Source organism: Hyperolius riggenbachi, chromosome 9, assembly GCF_040937935.1.
Source record: "Hyperolius riggenbachi isolate aHypRig1 chromosome 9, aHypRig1.pri, whole genome shotgun sequence".
Taxonomy (NCBI): domain Eukaryota; kingdom Metazoa; phylum Chordata; class Amphibia; order Anura; family Hyperoliidae; genus Hyperolius; species Hyperolius riggenbachi.
Genome location: NC_090654.1, coordinates 30,308,552 through 30,325,339, shown reverse-complemented (window position 1 = coordinate 30,325,339; position 16,788 = coordinate 30,308,552). Strand labels below are relative to the sequence as shown.

Sequence of the window (16,788 nt, the reverse complement as noted above, 5' to 3'; positions counted from 1 at the left end):
TCCCTTCTCCCTTTCCTACTTCCTCTGCTCACCAGACCTTTTATTGCCCTCTCTATCCTTCCTTTTCCCCTCCCCCCACTTTTTCCCTGGACCCTTTACCCACCTTTCCCTGTCCCTTTATCCCGCTCTCCCTTTTTACATCCTAATTCATACCCTTAGCCACACCCTTTCCTCCTCCTACCACACTCTCCTTCTCCCCCCTTTTCCCTTCCCCTCCTCCTTTCTCTGTATTTTTTTTCCTTGTATGAATGCAGAAGATAAACATAAAGCTGTTGTTTTAAATTTTTTGTATTGTCACTTTGGAAAACTATTAAAGCTATATACACCTTTTTGATGAGTACACGTTATACCGTGTTTATTTATATTTTTGAATTATATTCAGCCTGGTTGTGTTATAAATGAGCAGAATTGATTTAATAGGAGTGGCATTGTTTTTTTCCCTAGCCTAAAATGAAAATAGCTGCCATATTCCGATCAAGCAGAAACGGCTTTCTGCAAATGTAGAATAAAGCTATTGCGGCCTGTTTCCCTTGCTCCTCCTCCTCACTTGTAGACCCTCCCATTACCGCTCCATGCTGACCTCTTGGGTATATCCTTGTCTTCCCCACCTTCTCTTTACAGGAAGTTGTCATGCTGCTGTTTGAGCATTACAAGCCGATAAACGCATGGACAATGCGACAGGATGATGCAAGGTACGGCCATTGCGGCAGCTTCAGTGTAGCTGTTCAGAAGAATGCCAAATGTGAGGGGCTCATGGCGAATATGATAAAAAGTGCACTTTAATTTCATGAAAAATCCTCTAAATAACTGTCGAATTCTGAATTTCCAACTTTCAGATTTCTATGGAATGTATTTTTTTTTAAATAAAGTTAGTTAAAGGGGCACTGTGGTACACATTAGGTTACTGGGATAACCCTAGTAGCATGTATCTAATATAAGGAGCATCAGATACTAAGCAGTTTTTTTTTAATGTCTGCTTGAAAGTTTAGAGAGCACATGCAAGAAGTTTAGAATCATTGGCATATGCAGAGATCCTGCCCGTCACATTTCAAACTATGTGATGTCCTCCTCCCTCTGCTGACTCTGTAACAGTATTTCTCCCTGCTGACGCTTTATGGGAGATGCAGGCTGTTCAGCAAGTCCTGGGGAAGATCACAGCACTAGAAGCAGATGGAGCCAAGCCCAGTGTAAACAAGTAATTTATCTTGCTTATTTCTTTATTTACGATCTTCCCCAGCACTCACTGATCAGCCTCTGCCTATATTCCGATGTCGTTTACAATTTCAGCAAGGTGAGCTGTTACAGCACAGCAGACACACATGATCTATGCATATGCTTCCTAAAACCTTTCAAATAGACAAAAACTCTTAATATCTGATCCTCCTTATATTAGGTACACGCTACCAGTGTTATCTCAGTAGCCTACTTTTCACTATAGCGCCCCTTTAATTGTGAAAAAAACATTGTCTTTTGCGGAACCCGCTTTTTTTATAATCCACAATTATGTGTAATCCGCATTTCCAATTGGCAACCGCGGTAAACTCCTGCATTCTCTGATCGGCCTTCAGAGTATTACGATTGGACTAAAAGTTTTGCAGTATTCTGATTACTGCGTAAAAAATACAGATTCTCTGATTGGTCCAGTACTTCTGAGTCATGTGACTGGCCTAACATTTCCGAGTCTCTGTGATGTGGATTTCCATGGACTTTCGATTTCTGCCACGAAAAAGCTGATTTCTGATCGGGAAAATTGAATTCCAGAGAATTCGTAAAGCTCATCCCTACTTGACACCACTTTTTACTGACACAGTGCTGTTAGTTCAGTTCGACATAGTTAAATAGCCTAGGCTATGACATCACTATGAGGGCGGGGCTATATACAAGTATACAGCAACATATAGCTATAAGAAATGTTTCTGATGCTGAAACCAGGATAATTATAGTAAACGTGGGTATCCTGAATAATTTACTGCAATCTACTATATGTCACTACAGGGCCTCTTTAAAGCGGAATATAACCCTGCATTTCAGCTTTGCTCTAAAACATTATTTACAGCATATTATATGCAACCAGCATTTTTTTTTTACTAGACCAGCATTGGAAGGGTTACACACAGAGCTTTAAAGTTCCGTGGAGAGAAATGCAGACGCATCCGAAGTTTAGATAGATACATTTAAGTAACTGTTTGACGATCTGCCCCTCTCCAGCATTTGAGCCCCAGTGACCCAATGATCAACTGTAGCAGGTTTGAGACAGCAATTTAAATATTCCCCTTGAAAGTCAACAGATGAATTTTGATTGGCTATTATAGGCTCCACCTACATCCCTAAATAATCTCAGTCACCCAGTGATCATCTGGGCAAAGTTTGAGAACCCTGCCATTAACAGTGTAAGAATGGCTGCAGTTTATATTTTTCCAGTGAAATGTGTTTTGGCTCCGCCCACTTTTTGTAACCTTGACACACAGTCGTTCACTGACCAAGTTTGCAAACTTTCGGGTTCCTGGCATAAAAAAATGTGTGACTGGAAGCAGTTTATGCACCAATGAAATCTGATTGGCTGTTTGTGGCCCCGCCCTTTAGTGAATTTGGGCCCCAGTCACCCAATGACCGACTGTAGCAAGTTTGAAGCCTCTGCCATTAATAGTGTAAGAATTGCAGAAGTCAAATATTCCCCTTGAAAATCAATAGGTGAATTTTGATTGGTTGTTGTAGGCTCCACCCACTTTCTTGAATCTTAATCACATTCACCCAGTGACCAAGTGTGGCAAGTTTGAGAACCCTGCGATTAACAGTCTAAGAATGGCTGCAGTTTACATTTTCCCATTTAAAATGAATGGCTGAAATTTGATTGGCTGTTTTATGCTCCGCCCACTTTTCCTGGATTTGTAACCTCTGTCACCAAGTGACCAACTGTGCCAAGTGTGGGGACTCTGGCTTGATTACTGTGAGAATGGCAGCCTTTTACATTTTTTCCATTGACATGAATGGGTGGAATCTGATTTGCTGTTTGTAGCTCCGCCCATGTGTGCAGGGGGGCCGCGAGACCCCCAGAACATATCATCCCAGGTAGTAAGGGATCTGTGTGCCAAGTTTCGTTCAAATTGGTCAAGCCGTTTTCGAGTGATCGCGGCACATACTGTACACACACACATACATCCAATTTTATATATGTAGATTTGTTTTTTTAAATGTTACTGTATTGTATAAGCTGCAATAAGTAGTTTAAAACACTCGATTCAAAAAATGTTAGAAACAATTAGCGGCCACTATGCACGCGACACTCGCTCCTTGCTGCATAGCGTGCTTTATTTAGTTACGTGTGTTGCTTCCTTAGCAACGCGCATTCCTTTAAATAATGGCCGCTGCTGTGGTATATCGCGGCCGTGATACTTCACCAGCTAGCCCGCTACTATGTTAATTAACACAGTTAGTATGCAATTACTGCGGCCGCGCTAGTGAAGTATCATGGTCGCGATACTTCACAGCAGCGGCCTTTATTTAAATGAATGCGCCGTTTTGTAAGTAGGGGACCACCTGTACTATGTACAGATTGTGCAGGCAAGCTCTCATACTACACGGAAATGGTCAAGTTGGCCAATCACAGTTGGTTGTGTGTACGCACCCTAAGCCTCTTCTGTGTATACATCATACTTTGTTTCTGCTGTAGTATGGCTATTGTGGAGGTGGCTTCATACCAGAATATGATCAGTGCTGTGAAAGAGTTTGGCCGCTCCACGTTTAAAGGACGTCTTCTGAATCTGATTCCTTTATGTACTACAAGCAACACATTGCCAGAGACCGATACCGACACAGAGCTCCCACCGATGCCGGTAATGAGATGTTCGGGTTTTTCTTGAAAGAAATCATGGTTGCTGTGGGGCCTTCTGTTTTGTGTGTTTATTCATTGAAAGAGTGCAGAATGAATGATTGCGCTATTTTGTTGTTCTGTTGAGGACCCAGTATTACGCATGGAGTATGTGTCCTTCTGATGCGTGAACAGTTAAATAAAGGTGCTTCTCCTGGTGGGCGCAGATTAAGGTGCTTCTCCTCGTGGGCGCAGATAAAGGTGCTTCTCGTGGGCATAGATAAAGGTGCTCCTCCTCGTGGGTGTAAATAAAGGTGCTCCTCCTCGTGGGTGTAGATAAAGGTGCTTCTCCTCGTGGGTGTAGATAAAGGTGCTTCTCCTCGTGGGCATAGATAAAGGTGCTCCTCCTCGTGGGTGTAGATAAAGGTGCTTCTCCTCGTGGGTGTAGATAGTGGTGCTCCTCCTCGTGGGCATAGATAAAGGTGCTCCTCCTCATGGGTGTAGATAGTGGTACTCCTCCTTGTGGGTGTAGATAAAGGTGCTTCTCCTCGTGGGTGTAGATAAAGGTGCTCCTCCTCGTGGGTGTAGATAAAGGTGCTCCTCCTCGTGGGTGTAGATAGTGGTGCTCCTCCTCGTGGGTGTAGATAAAGGTGCTTCTCCTCGTGGGCGTAGATAAAGGTGCTCCTCCTCGTGGGCGTAGATAAAGGTGCTCCTCCTCGTGGGCATAGATAAAGGTGCTCCTCCTCGTGGGTGTAGATAGTGGTGCTCCTCCTCGTGGGTGTAGATAAAGGTGCTTCTCCTCGTGGGTGTAGATAAAGGTGCTCCTCCTCGTGGGTGTAGATAAAGGTGCTCCTCCTCGTGGGTGTAGATAAAGGTGCTTCTCCTCGTGGGCGTAGATAAAGGTGCTCCTCCTCGTGGGCGTAGATAAAGGTGCTCCTCCTCGTGGGCATAGATAAAGGTGCTCCTCCTCATGGGCGTAGATAAAGGTGCTCCTCCTCATGGGCGTAGATAAAGGTGCTCCTCCTCGTGGGCATAGATAAAGGTGCTTCTCCTCGTGGGCATAGATAAAGGTGCTTCTCCTCGTGGGTGTACATAAAGGTGCTTCTCCTCGTGGGCATAGATAAAGGTGCTCCTCCTCGTGGGTGTAGATAAAGGTGCTTCTCCTCGTGGGTGTAGATAGTGGTGCTCCTCCTCGTGGGCATAGATAAAGGTGCTCCTCCTCGTGGGTGTAGATAGTGGTGCTCCTCCTCGTGGGTGTAGATAAAGGTGCTTCTCCTCGTGGGTGTAGATAAAGGTGCTCCTCCTCGTGGGTGTAGATAAAGGTGCTCCTCCTCGTGGGTGTAGATAGTGGTGCTCCTCCTCGTGGGTGTAGATAAAGGTGCTTCTCCTTGTGGGCGTAGATAAAGGTGCTCCTCCTCGTGGGCGTAGATAAAGGTGCTCCTCCTCGTGGGCATAGATAAAGGTGCTCCTCCTCGTGGGTGTAGATAGTGGTGCTCCTCCTCGTGGGTGTAGATAAAGGTGCTTCTCCTCGTGGGTGTAGATAAAGGTGCTCCTCCTCGTGGGTGTAGATAAAGGTGCTCCTCCTCGTGGGTGTAGATAAAGGTGCTTCTCCTCGTGGGTGTAGATAAAGGTGCTTCTCCTTGTGGGCGTAGATAAAGGTGCTCCTCCTCGTGGGCGTAGATAAAGGTGCTCCTCGTGGGCATAGATAAAGGTGCTCCTCCTCGTGGGCGTAGATAAAGGTGCTCCTCCTCATGGGCGTAGATAAAGGTGCTCCTCCTCGTGGGCATAGATAAAGGTGCTTCTCCTCGTGGGTGTAGATAAAGGTGCTCCTCCTCGTGGGTGTAGATAAAGGTGCTCCTCCTCGTGGGCATAGATAAAGGTGCTTCTCTTCGTGGGCGTAGATAAAGGGGCTCCTCCTCATGGGCGTAGATAAAGGTGCTCCTTCTCGTGGGCATAGATAAAGGTGCTTCTCCTCATGGGCATAGATAAAGGTGCTCCTCCTCGTGGGTGTAGATAAAGGTGCTCCTCCTCGTGGGCATAGATAAAGGTGCTTCTCTTCGTGGGCGTAGATAAAGGTGCTCCTCCTCGTGGGCATAGATAAAGGTGCTCCTCCTTGTGGGAGTAGATAAAGGTGCTTCTCTTCGTGGGCATAGATAAAGGTGCTCCTCCTTGTGGTAGTAGATAAAGGTGCTTCTCGTGGGCATAGATAAAGGTGCTTCTCCTCGTGGGCATAGATAAAGGTGCTCCTCCTTGTGGGAGTAGATAAAGGTGCTTCTCGTGGGCATAGATAAAGGTGCTTCTCTTCGTGGGCCTAGATAAAGGTGCTCCTCCTCATGGGAGTAGATAAAGGTGCTTCTCCTCGTGGGCATAGATAAAGGGGCTCCTCCTCGTGGGCATAGATAAAGGGGCTTCTCCTCGTGGTCATAGATAAAGGTGCTTCTCTCCGTGGGCCTAGATAAAGGTGCTCCTCCTTGTGGGAGTAGATAAAGGTGCTCCTCCTCGTGGGCCTAGATAAAGGTGCTCCTCCTTGTGGGAGTAGATAAAGGTGCTCCTCCTCGTGGGCATAGATAAAGGTGCTCCTCCTTGTCGGCGTAGATAAAGATGCTTCTCTTTGTGGGCGTAGATAAAGCTGCCTTTCCTCATAGTGTAGAGCAAGGATCTTTTCCTCGTGGGCATAGATAAAGGTGCTTTCACTTCTGGGCATAAATATAAAAAAAAAAAAAAATTCAACAAATACTGCTGCGCAGCCACCCTGGCAGAAAATCAATAGAACGCCAGGGTGGTTAAAGGATACACGCATTGACATGTGACAGGATGAGATAGACATGGGTATGTACAGTAATAACTGCTGTGTTCCTTTTTTTTCTTTCTCTGTCTGAAAGAGTTAAATATCAGGAAGTGACTACAGTGTGACCATAACTGATAAGAAAATCTCAGACCTCAGCTCCCAGGGTAGCCCCATCAAGGCTGTCCTCTGCAACGTCAGATCAATAAACAACAAAACAGCAATCATACATGATCTAATAGAGTCTTCTGATCTGGCCTGCCTGACTGAAACCTGGCTTTCTGAACCTGTTGGCCCCACCCTGGAGGCAGCTGTGCCAACAAACTATTCCGTGATATACTGCAACAGGAAAGAACGCAGGGGAGGAGGGGTTGCACTTAGCTTTAGATCAGCTTTGAAAATCAGACTACTTACTGTAGGTCCTACCAACTCGTTTGCATGCTTGGGGGTGCAACTTTCAGCTGAGGAAAACATTAACATATTGCTGATCTACCGCCCACCAGAAAAATACTCAGACTTCAGGTCAAGAATCAAATAAAATATCGCCGCTTAAAAGGGCTAACACCTCAACATATCCGAGATAACCTTAGCTTTGATGAATTGACTGACTCCAGCTTGGACCCTGATACTCTGGTGTTTAAATACAACAAATGTGTGTCCTCCACCTTTGAGACCATTTCTCCTCTGCGCACCAAATATCTTACTCCACACCATCATGCACAGTGGTTTGATAACGCTATAAAAGAGCTGAAAAGACAAGGCCGAAAACTTGAGAGGCTGTGGCGCAAATCTCAGTCCCCAGAAGACAAACGTGCCTTAATCTTCCACTTGAAGAGCTACCAAAAGGTAATCACGGGAAAAAAATCATCCTTTCTATCACAAGAGATTGCAAATGCAGTTAACAAACCAGCCCAACTGTTCCGCACAGTGGAAAAACTCTGCAACCCAGCATGTCAAAAACTTAATATCGAGTCTTCAAAGGACCTCTGTGACCAATTTGCCCATTTCTTCACAGACAAAGTCTCCGCTATAAGGTCCGCCATCCAACTTACAGCATCTGAGCCTAATATAGCGCCGAAGACCATTAGCAGAGACAACGTAACACCTTGGTCAAACTTCAAAGAAATTGATGAAGAAGTCACATCAAGCATCCTCCTTCACGTCCGCCTAACTACCTGTGACCTGGATCCTGGCCCAACACAGTTCATGTTGAACTGCCCCGACCTGTTCGTACCGGTATTCCTCAAAATTGTTAACTGTTCCTTACAATCAGGGATATTTCCTGCTTTACTGAAGGAAGCAATCATCAGGCCTCTCCTCAAAAAACCCTCCCTGGACCCAGATGCAATGACCAGCTACAGACCTGTCTCTAACCTCCCCTTTCTGGGCAAGCTAATTGAAAAAGCTGTATACCTCCAGCTAGAAGCCAGAATCCTACAAAATAACAGTTATGACCCATTCCAGTCTGGCTTCAGGAAACACCACAGCACTGAAACTGCCCTCATCCAAATATGCAACCACCTGCTCATGGCAAGAGACAGAGGAGAGTGCTCGATCCTCATACTGCTAGACCTTTCTGCAGCCTTTGACACAGTTGACCATGACATCTTGATAAACAGGCTACAGGAATACTGCGGCATTGATGGCATAGTACTTCAGTGGTTCCAATCCTTCTTGAGTGGCAGAACCCACAAAGTGTCTATGGGGCCCTTCCTGTCCACCCCTGTAACACTTAAGTATAGGGTGCCCCAGGGCTCAATCCTCTCTCCCCTGCTTTTCACGATTTACATGCTACCGTTGGGAAAACTAATCCAAAAACATGGCCTGACATACCACTGCTATGCAGACGACACCCAACTATATCTTCCCTTCAAGCCTGGTGTGACAGGCCCAACTCTAACTATAAACGCCTGCTTACGTGAACTACAGCAATGGATGAATGACAACTGCCTGAAACTAAATGCAGACAAAACTGAAGTCCTTCTGATTGGAGGGCAGAGCATGATAACAAAACAACTTAACTTGCAGTCTTCACCACTGGGAATAGGAGGCACAGATCTACGCAGCTCTGATCATGTGCGTAGCCTGGGAGTTCTAATTGATGGGTATTTAAACTTCAGAACTCAAATCTCTGCTGTGGTGAAATCATCCTATTTTCACCTGAAGAACATTGCAAAAATCAAGCACCTCATACCCCCAGAAGATCTGCCAACCTTAGTCCACGCCTTCATCACATCCTGACTGGACTACTGCAATGCTCTCTACACTGGCCTTCCAAAAAAGGCCTTGTACCTCCTTCAGCTGATACAGAATACTGCTGCCAGACTGCTAACCAACCAACCCCGTCACTGCCACATAACGCCAGTCCTGCATTCCCTTCACTGGCTACCTATAGAATGGAGGGTCCTATTCAAGATCGGCCTACTGACATTTAAATCCCTGAATAATCTAGGCCCTGGATACATGAAAGATATGTTACAGCTGCGTAGCAATCCCCGCATTCTCAGATCCACAGGTTCTAATAATCTAGTCATACCCAGAGTCCACTTTGAAACTTTTGGTCCCAGAGCCTTCTGTCATGCTGCCCCTACGTTTTGGAACTCCTTACCTCAACAGATCAGGACAGCCCCATCCCTGGATGTGTTTAAATCCACACTGAAAACCCACCTGTTCAGTCTGGCATTTGCAGAAATATAACTTTTGTTGTGTGAATACTTCATCCTACTAATTACTGAATCTGAGAGAGCCTAAGCACTTTGAGTCCTATGGGAGAAAAGCGCTATAGAAATGTTATTGTATTGTATTGTATTAACTATAAAACACTTTCCTAGCAGAAAATGGCTTCTGAGAGCAGGGAAGAGATACAAAGGGTCGATAGTTCATAGATTTTAGCTCTGGCATACATTAATGAATGTGTCATTGAGCAAAAACAATAACAGTTAAAACTTAAAAAGTAGATTTAAACATAAAATAAAATTTGGAATATCTTAAAAAGTAATTTTTAGGAGAAGGAAGATAGATTCAGTTGTTTATTTCATTTGTTTGTTTTCGCCTTGGGTGACCTTTAAGCTCACCCACTTTTAATGTCCAATCCCACTATCATATAAATCCCCCCCTCCCTCCGTTTCTGCGGAGATTCCCTGAGATCCCAAAATTATTTGAAGGGTTCCTCCAGGGTGAAAAGATCTAGGAAGGCTGGTATAAGGTTTCCCCCGCCAGCAGCCTGGTGCTTCAGAGGACATTACTCTGCAGAACTTACGTTTATGTTTCTGTCATGATGCTGACACTAAAATTCTCTTTACTTTTCCCCCAGGCTTTGGAGCCAGTTCCACAACTTCATGGAAATGGAGGTAAGACTATAGACAAGACACAGAACATTTATATCGCACTTTTCTCCTGGCGGACTCAAAGTGCTAGAGCTGCAGCCACTAGAGTGCGCTCTTTAGTCAGTGTCAGTGTTAGAGAGTCTCGCCCAAAGTCTCCTCACTAAATAAGGGGCTGGCTTACTGAACAGGAAAAGCCAAGATTCGAACCCTGATTTCGTGTGTCAGAGGCAGAGCCCTTAAAGAGAGACTGAAGCGAGTTAAAATCCTTGTTTTTATCTTTTATTTATGTTAAAGAACAAGCGACACCCATGCTAACCTAGAAATAAAAAAACATATATAAGTAGATAAATACTACTTCTACTTACATAACAGATGTATTGTGCTATCCACGTAACAATTCCTGTGAATTTTATAAAGGAAAAGCAGAAAATCCTATTCTAGGCAGTGGCCATCTTGCCAAGCTAATGCTGACATTCTCCCTGGCGCTTGTTTTCCCCCCTCCCTTCTCTTGCTCATTGTGTATTCATTAGCTGCCCTCCTCCCAGAGTCTTCAGACACTCCCATTGAGATGTATACTAGGAACTGCACTGACTTTTTTTTTTCTTTTCTCCTCCAATCACTGAGTCACCTGAGCCTTGCTTGTAAACACAAGTGAGCAGAGGTGTTTCAGATAAGCAGCTAGGCAGGGAAATAAATGGAAGAGGAGGAAAATATTATAGATAAAAAGAACCCCCCAGCATTCAACTGTTTGGCACTGACTACTAAAGGGCCAGTGCTCCTTAAGTATGTGATAACTCCAAACCATAACAGCAGAAAAAGTTTTGCAAGTTTTGAATGCAGGATTAGCATCTTTATCACTTAATACACTCAGACCAGTTGCTGTTGAAATTTGATTTTTATGGTGACAATACCGCTTTAAAGAGGAACTCCAGTGAAAATAATGTAAAAAGTGCTTCATTTTTACACTAATTATGTATAAATGATTTAGTCAGTGTTTGCCCATTGTAAAATCTTTTAAATCCCTGATTTACATTCTGACATTTATTACATGGTGACATGTTTACTGCTGGCAGGTGATGTAGCTGCTGCATGCTTTTTGGCAGTTGGAAACAGCTGTAAACAGCTATTTCCCACGATGCAGCAAGGTTCCCAGACAGGAAACTGCCAGGAGTACCACGATCCTCAGAGTTTCTTGTGGGAGGGGTTTCACCACAACATCAGCCATACAGCGCCCCCTGATAGTCTGTCTGTGAAAAGGAATAGATTTCTCATGTAAAAGGGAGTATCAGCTACTGATTGGGATAAAGTTCAATTCTTGGTCGGAGTTTCTCTTTAAAGAAAACCTGAACTGAAAATTAAAAGACAAAATAAACATACACAAGTCATACTTACCTCCCGTGTAGACTACTCGTCAATCATTTTCTCCTCTCCTGCGTCCCATTTATCCACTGTGATCAAGGGTATTCTCCGTCCTCCATTTTGAAAATGTCCATTACCCCATAACAGCTTCCTGGTCAGCACACTGTTAAACTGTAACATCGCCCACTTGAGCCACAGGGAAACATGGACATTAACTGGCACATCAGTTGTCCTCTCACCTATAACTGACAGCAACTGATATATTTCAGTTCTGACAAAATTTTGTCAGAACTGGAAGGGATCATTGTCGGAAGAAAATGGTGAGCTTCTGAGAGGAACTGATGGTAAGCTAACTATGTAATGTTCATTTGAAGTTACCTCATATGTTTATTCAAAATAATTTTACTCAGTACAGATTCCCTTTAAAGGGAACCAGAGAGGAACGAGGGGTGAAAAAGGGCAAAGATTTTATACATACCTGGGGCTTCTTTCAGCCCCATAAGCCTGAATCGCTCCCACGCCGCCGTCCTCAGCTTCCTGGATCCGCCGGTACCGGGCCCGTCACTTCCGGCGGACGCGACCAATTGTCCGCATCACAGGGGCTCCCTCCATACATGTACGCATGCGGCTGCGCAGCAAGCAGCCACATGCGTATCTGTATAGGGAGAGCACCCTGTGATGCGGAGAATTGGCCGCGTCCGCCGGCCGACTTGCCGACTCGCGGCAATGACGGGACCCGGTGGCGGCGGATCCAGGCAGCGGAGGACGGCGGCGTGGGAGCGATCCGTGCGTATGGGGCTGGAGGAAGCCCCAGGTATGTATATCTCATCCTCTCTGGTTCCCTTTAAGCACTATAGCTAGTGCTAAAACACCAAATCCCCGCGGCAAAACGAGGAGTTTATACCCCCCAAATCCCCTGGGCTAATTGCGGGGGGAGCACTTCATGATTGAGGCAGAGCTTAGGGCTGTAGCTCTGCCTCCAGTCGCATCAATCCCCGCTGATCGCCTCCTCTCCCCGCCCTTCTCAGTCTTCCTTCACTGAGAGGGGAGGAGACGGAGATCCTCGGTGGATTGATGCGACTGGAGGCAGAGCTACAGCCCTAAGCTCTGCCTCCCTGGGCAGCAAAATCCACCATTAAGAACGTCGTGGATTATTGCCCTGTGATTAGGGGGTATAAAACCCTTGTTTTGCTGCAGGGATGTGGCAGTTTAGCACTAGCTATAGGGCTTAACCACTTTACCCCCACCCGTACGAATTTCTCCGTCCCTTTTTCCATCCTTTAACCCCCAGGGACGTAGAAATCCGTACTTTCCGCGCTCCCGCCGCTGCCCGTGCTCCCGCTCGCTCTAGCGCGCACTCCCGCGGGTAAACACGCTGCCCGCCGCTCGCCCGGAGATCAATGAACGGGAAAATCCATTCCCGTTCTTTGATCTAAGCCCCGCAATGATCCGCTGCTTTTCCGCTAAGCAGCGCGATCATTGTGAAAAAAAAAAACTTACCCAGCCTCCTAGTACTTCCTCCAAGCGTCCGGAAGTTACTGTTGCCATCTTGTGGCCAAATAGTAAGGGCCTGATTCACAAAGCGGTGCAAACACTTTGCACGCCTGTGAAAAGCCCTTTATCACGCCTAAACTTAGTTTAGGCGTGATCTGAAGGAATTCGCGCGAACTCCCGCGCGCAAAGTTTTGCGCGCGTAAGCGTGAAGTGCCCATTAAGCCCTATGGGACTTTGCGCGCGTAAAAACTTTGCGCACGGGAGCTTCGCGCGAGTTAGAGCACAAAGCCATGATAACTTTGCTAGTGCAAAGGTTATCACGCCTAAAGTCTTTTAGGCGTGATAACTGAGTTATCACCGCTTTGTGAATCAGGCCCTAAAACTACACCCTAAACATTTTTCACATACAAATGAATTACTTCTACACAAAAAATTAACTCATTACCTCCCACACTCCCCATTTTTTTTTTTTGTAATTAAAAAAAAATTAAAACATTTACAATTAAAAAAAATACATAAATAGTTACCTTAGGGACTGAACTTTTTAAATATTTATGTCAGGAGGGTATAACACTTACTTTATAAACTATGGGCTTGTAATTAGGGATGGACGCAAAACTGAAAAAAATGCACCTTTATTTCCAAATAAAATATTGGCGCCAAACATTGTGATAGGGACATTATTAAAAACTATAATGGCTGAAAACTGAAAAATAATTAATTTTTTCCTATTTTCCCATTAAAACACATTTAGAATAAAATAATTCTTGGCATAATGTCGCACCTAAAGAAAGCCTAATTGGTGGGGAAAAAAACAAGATATAGTTCATTTCATTGTGATAAGTAATGATAAAGTTATAGACGAATGAATGGAAGGAGTGCTGAAAGGTGAAAATTGCTCTGGTGCTCAGGGGGTAAAACCCCTCAGTGGTGAAGTGGTAAATAAAAGTTAAAAACATGGATTTTAACTCGCTTCAGAGTGTCTTTAAATCAGACCTAAAATTCCTCTCTGCTCTGAAAGATAATCAACAGCATAATAACCTTTAAAGAAAAAAACATTTTACAGCTGATACAAATCCTGCAATAGTATAGGGCAAATTTACCACACCGTACCGCCTCTGTAAAAGGGCCCTCAAGTGTAATTCATCAGATCATTATTTTGAACGTGCATTTTTCACAGTAAAAAGAAGATTGTAAGACCAGATTGTGCTTCACATCACAATATTCTTTATTTTACAAAAGGTAAACAACACTGTGTAGCCAAAACGGTGTCAGTTAACGAGCTTCTACTCTACACAATTGACTCTGTGCTCTGCTCCTCCATCCTGGTCTGGTTTGCTGGCTCCTCTGCCAGTGACAGATACAAACTACAGAGGGTCATCAGATCAGCAGAGAAAATCATCGGGAGACCACTTCCCCCTCTGGACCAACTCTACAACGCCAGACTGCGTTCCAGAGCTCTGAGGATCGCCAATGATCCCTCACACCCAGGCTTCCGCTTCTTCACTAGGTTCCAGTCCATCTCCACCAGGACCACAAGACACGGGAACAACTTCTTCCCCTCAGCTGTGAACTCTTTAAAGGAGAACTGTAGTGAGAGGTATATGGAGACTGCCATATTAATTTCCTTTTAAGCAATACCAGTTGCCTGGCAGCCCTGCTGGTCTATTTGCCTGCAGTAGTGTGAATCACACCAGAAACAAGCATGCAGCTAATCTTGTCAGATCAGACAAAAATGTCATAAACACCTGATCTGCTGCATGCTTGTTCCGGGTCTAAGGCTAAAAGTATTGGAGGCAGAGGATCTGCAGGGTAGCCAGGCAACTTGTATTGCTTAAAAGGAAATCAATATGGCAGCCTCCTTATACCTCTCACTACAGTTCTCATTTAAACTCAACTCTTTAAAGAGAATCTGTACTGTAAAATTCTTACAATAAAAAGCATACCATTCTATTCATTATGTTCTCCTGGGCCCCTCTGTGCTGTTTCTGCCACTCCCTGCTGCAATCCTGGCTTGTAATTGCCAGTTTTATGCAGTGTTTACAAACAAAAAACATGGCATGTGATAGGCTGAGAGGAGCTCAGTCTGTGAGTCACACAGAGCCTGCAGGGGGCGTGGAGAGAGTGTGTATAGTTTATATCCTATCACAAGTAGAGCAGCACATTCCAGCCTGAGTGCCTGACCCTGATAAAGCTGTCAGAGAAAAGAAGATTAGATTATATAACAGAGATAACACAGCCACTGTGCAACTAGGAAAGGCTGCAGTAAGAAAGATCACATTAGAACAAGTATAGGAACTTATAGGATAGAAGAAATGAGGCTGAAAATGTTGTTACAGAGTCTCTTTAAGCTCTATGAACTCGGGAATCAGTAGCACGGGATTGCTCTGCTGCTCGCTGTACACAATCTTTGGTTGAACTCTGTGCTGACGGGCATGACCCAGACGTGCTTGGCGAAATAAAAGTTTCTGATTCTGAAATTCTGATTGTGATCTGGTCTTACAATTTTCTTTTCAGTGTTGCCTACTCCCAGATCTATGCTCCCCCACATATGCTGGAGTGCCATCTCTTCCGAATGGCCAATGAGTTCCAGGAATGTTTATTTTTTTAATTTATCATAGTAGGCATTTTTATATGGGAATATGATTATAAGAACCAATCTGTGCAGTAGTGTCTTTACCTTTTAGCTTGGAATACCAAGTGCCATTTTCATTTTTTTTTTCTTTCCCCTCCAGAAGATGGTCAAACCGACGAACAGAAAGCCAGAGCGCTGTTCCTAATACCGGTGGAGATGAAGTGCGTGAAAACAAAATGGTTTATTTGCACCTATTCACTTACAACGTACCCTGCAGTCTACGGCCGGTTTTATTTATGTGGATAGTGTTGCAGTGCGTTGCTCCGCCCCCTCGCTCCAAAAAGTAGGCAGAGTGCACCAACGTGGCCATATGCATAGCGCCGTCCCCCTTCGCTGCCTCTTGCCCAATGAGGTGCTCTCTGCTGGACAGGAAGTACGTCACTGGGATTCCCGGATTCCCCATCGTATTTGCGTTGTTCCACCAACAAATGTCAAATTTTTGCATCATTTAATGCATTCCGCCGCTGTTGCGTCACCACGGAAGTCACACGGTAACGTGATGTGGACGTTGCAGAAAATCAGAAGCTTCCAGTGTTAGGCAATGCGTTTAGTGTACTGGGCCCCATACACTTTGTTTGCATGCAGAAAGGGAACGCAATGCAAAAGAAGTGTACAGGCAGTCCTCGACTTACGAACGACCTGCCAACCTGGGAACAAGTAAAAAAAAATTTTTCAAATTGGACTTGTAGTTTTTGAGAAAATTGATTTTAAAAAATTCAAAGAAAAAATGCCTTTTAACTTGTATAAGCAGGTACAGAGGGCAGAGGGGGACACTGGAGGTACAGGGGACAGAGCTGGCACAGTGTTCCGACTTAAGAATAGATTCAGGTTAAGAAAAAACCTACAGTCCCTATCTCGTTCGTTAACCGGGGACTACCTGTATACGTGTAAAAGGGGCCTAAAGGTGCCAATGCATCAGTTGAGATTGCGGATCGATTGACCTCCTGATTCAATAATTTTATGAAACTGGAAGAGAATCAGATCTGACAAGATTATCTGCATGCATGTTTCTGGTGTTATTCAGACACTACTGCTGCCAAATAGATCATCAGGGCTGCCAGGCAACTGGTGTTGTGTAAAGGGAAATAAATATGGCAGCCTCCATCTTCTCACTTCAGTTATCCTTTTAGAGGGAGAATGTAGGCAGTGCGACCACACCTGAGCAGCCCGGTGGCCCTTTCTGAGTGCTGCCTGCCGCTCACCTGCTGCAGGGTCCCCCCTGCATTACATAGCTGTGTCATTTCACTTGGCATGCAGGGGAAAGGCTTAGGACTGGCAGGCTGAATGCAGAGATGTGGTCGTGAGGCAGGAGGGTGGTCAGGAACATGTCACAAGGTATGGGGGGGTGAGATGGGCCAGTGCAGCCCATTCTTATTGGTCA

At 44.9% G+C, this 16,788-nt stretch overlaps 1 protein-coding gene across 2 annotated transcripts in view; it reads left to right on the top strand.

Annotated features, from left to right (window-relative positions):
• The window catches only part of TDRD10 (tudor domain containing 10), a 109,506-nt gene that overhangs the window by 77,703 nt on the left and 15,015 nt on the right, over window positions 1-16,788 (top strand). Inside the window, exons 16-19 of one of the 2 annotated variants that reach the window (XM_068252324.1) lie at window positions 622-692; window positions 3,671-3,833; window positions 9,907-9,943; window positions 15,511-15,568. In XM_068252324.1, the coding sequence (XP_068108425.1) occupies window positions 622-692; window positions 3,671-3,833; window positions 9,907-9,943; window positions 15,511-15,568 (329 nt within the window). Of the gene's footprint in view, window positions 1-621; window positions 693-3,670; window positions 3,834-9,906; window positions 9,944-15,507; window positions 15,569-16,788 lie in introns of both variants that reach the window. The other variant, XM_068252322.1, reaches the window with a different exon arrangement.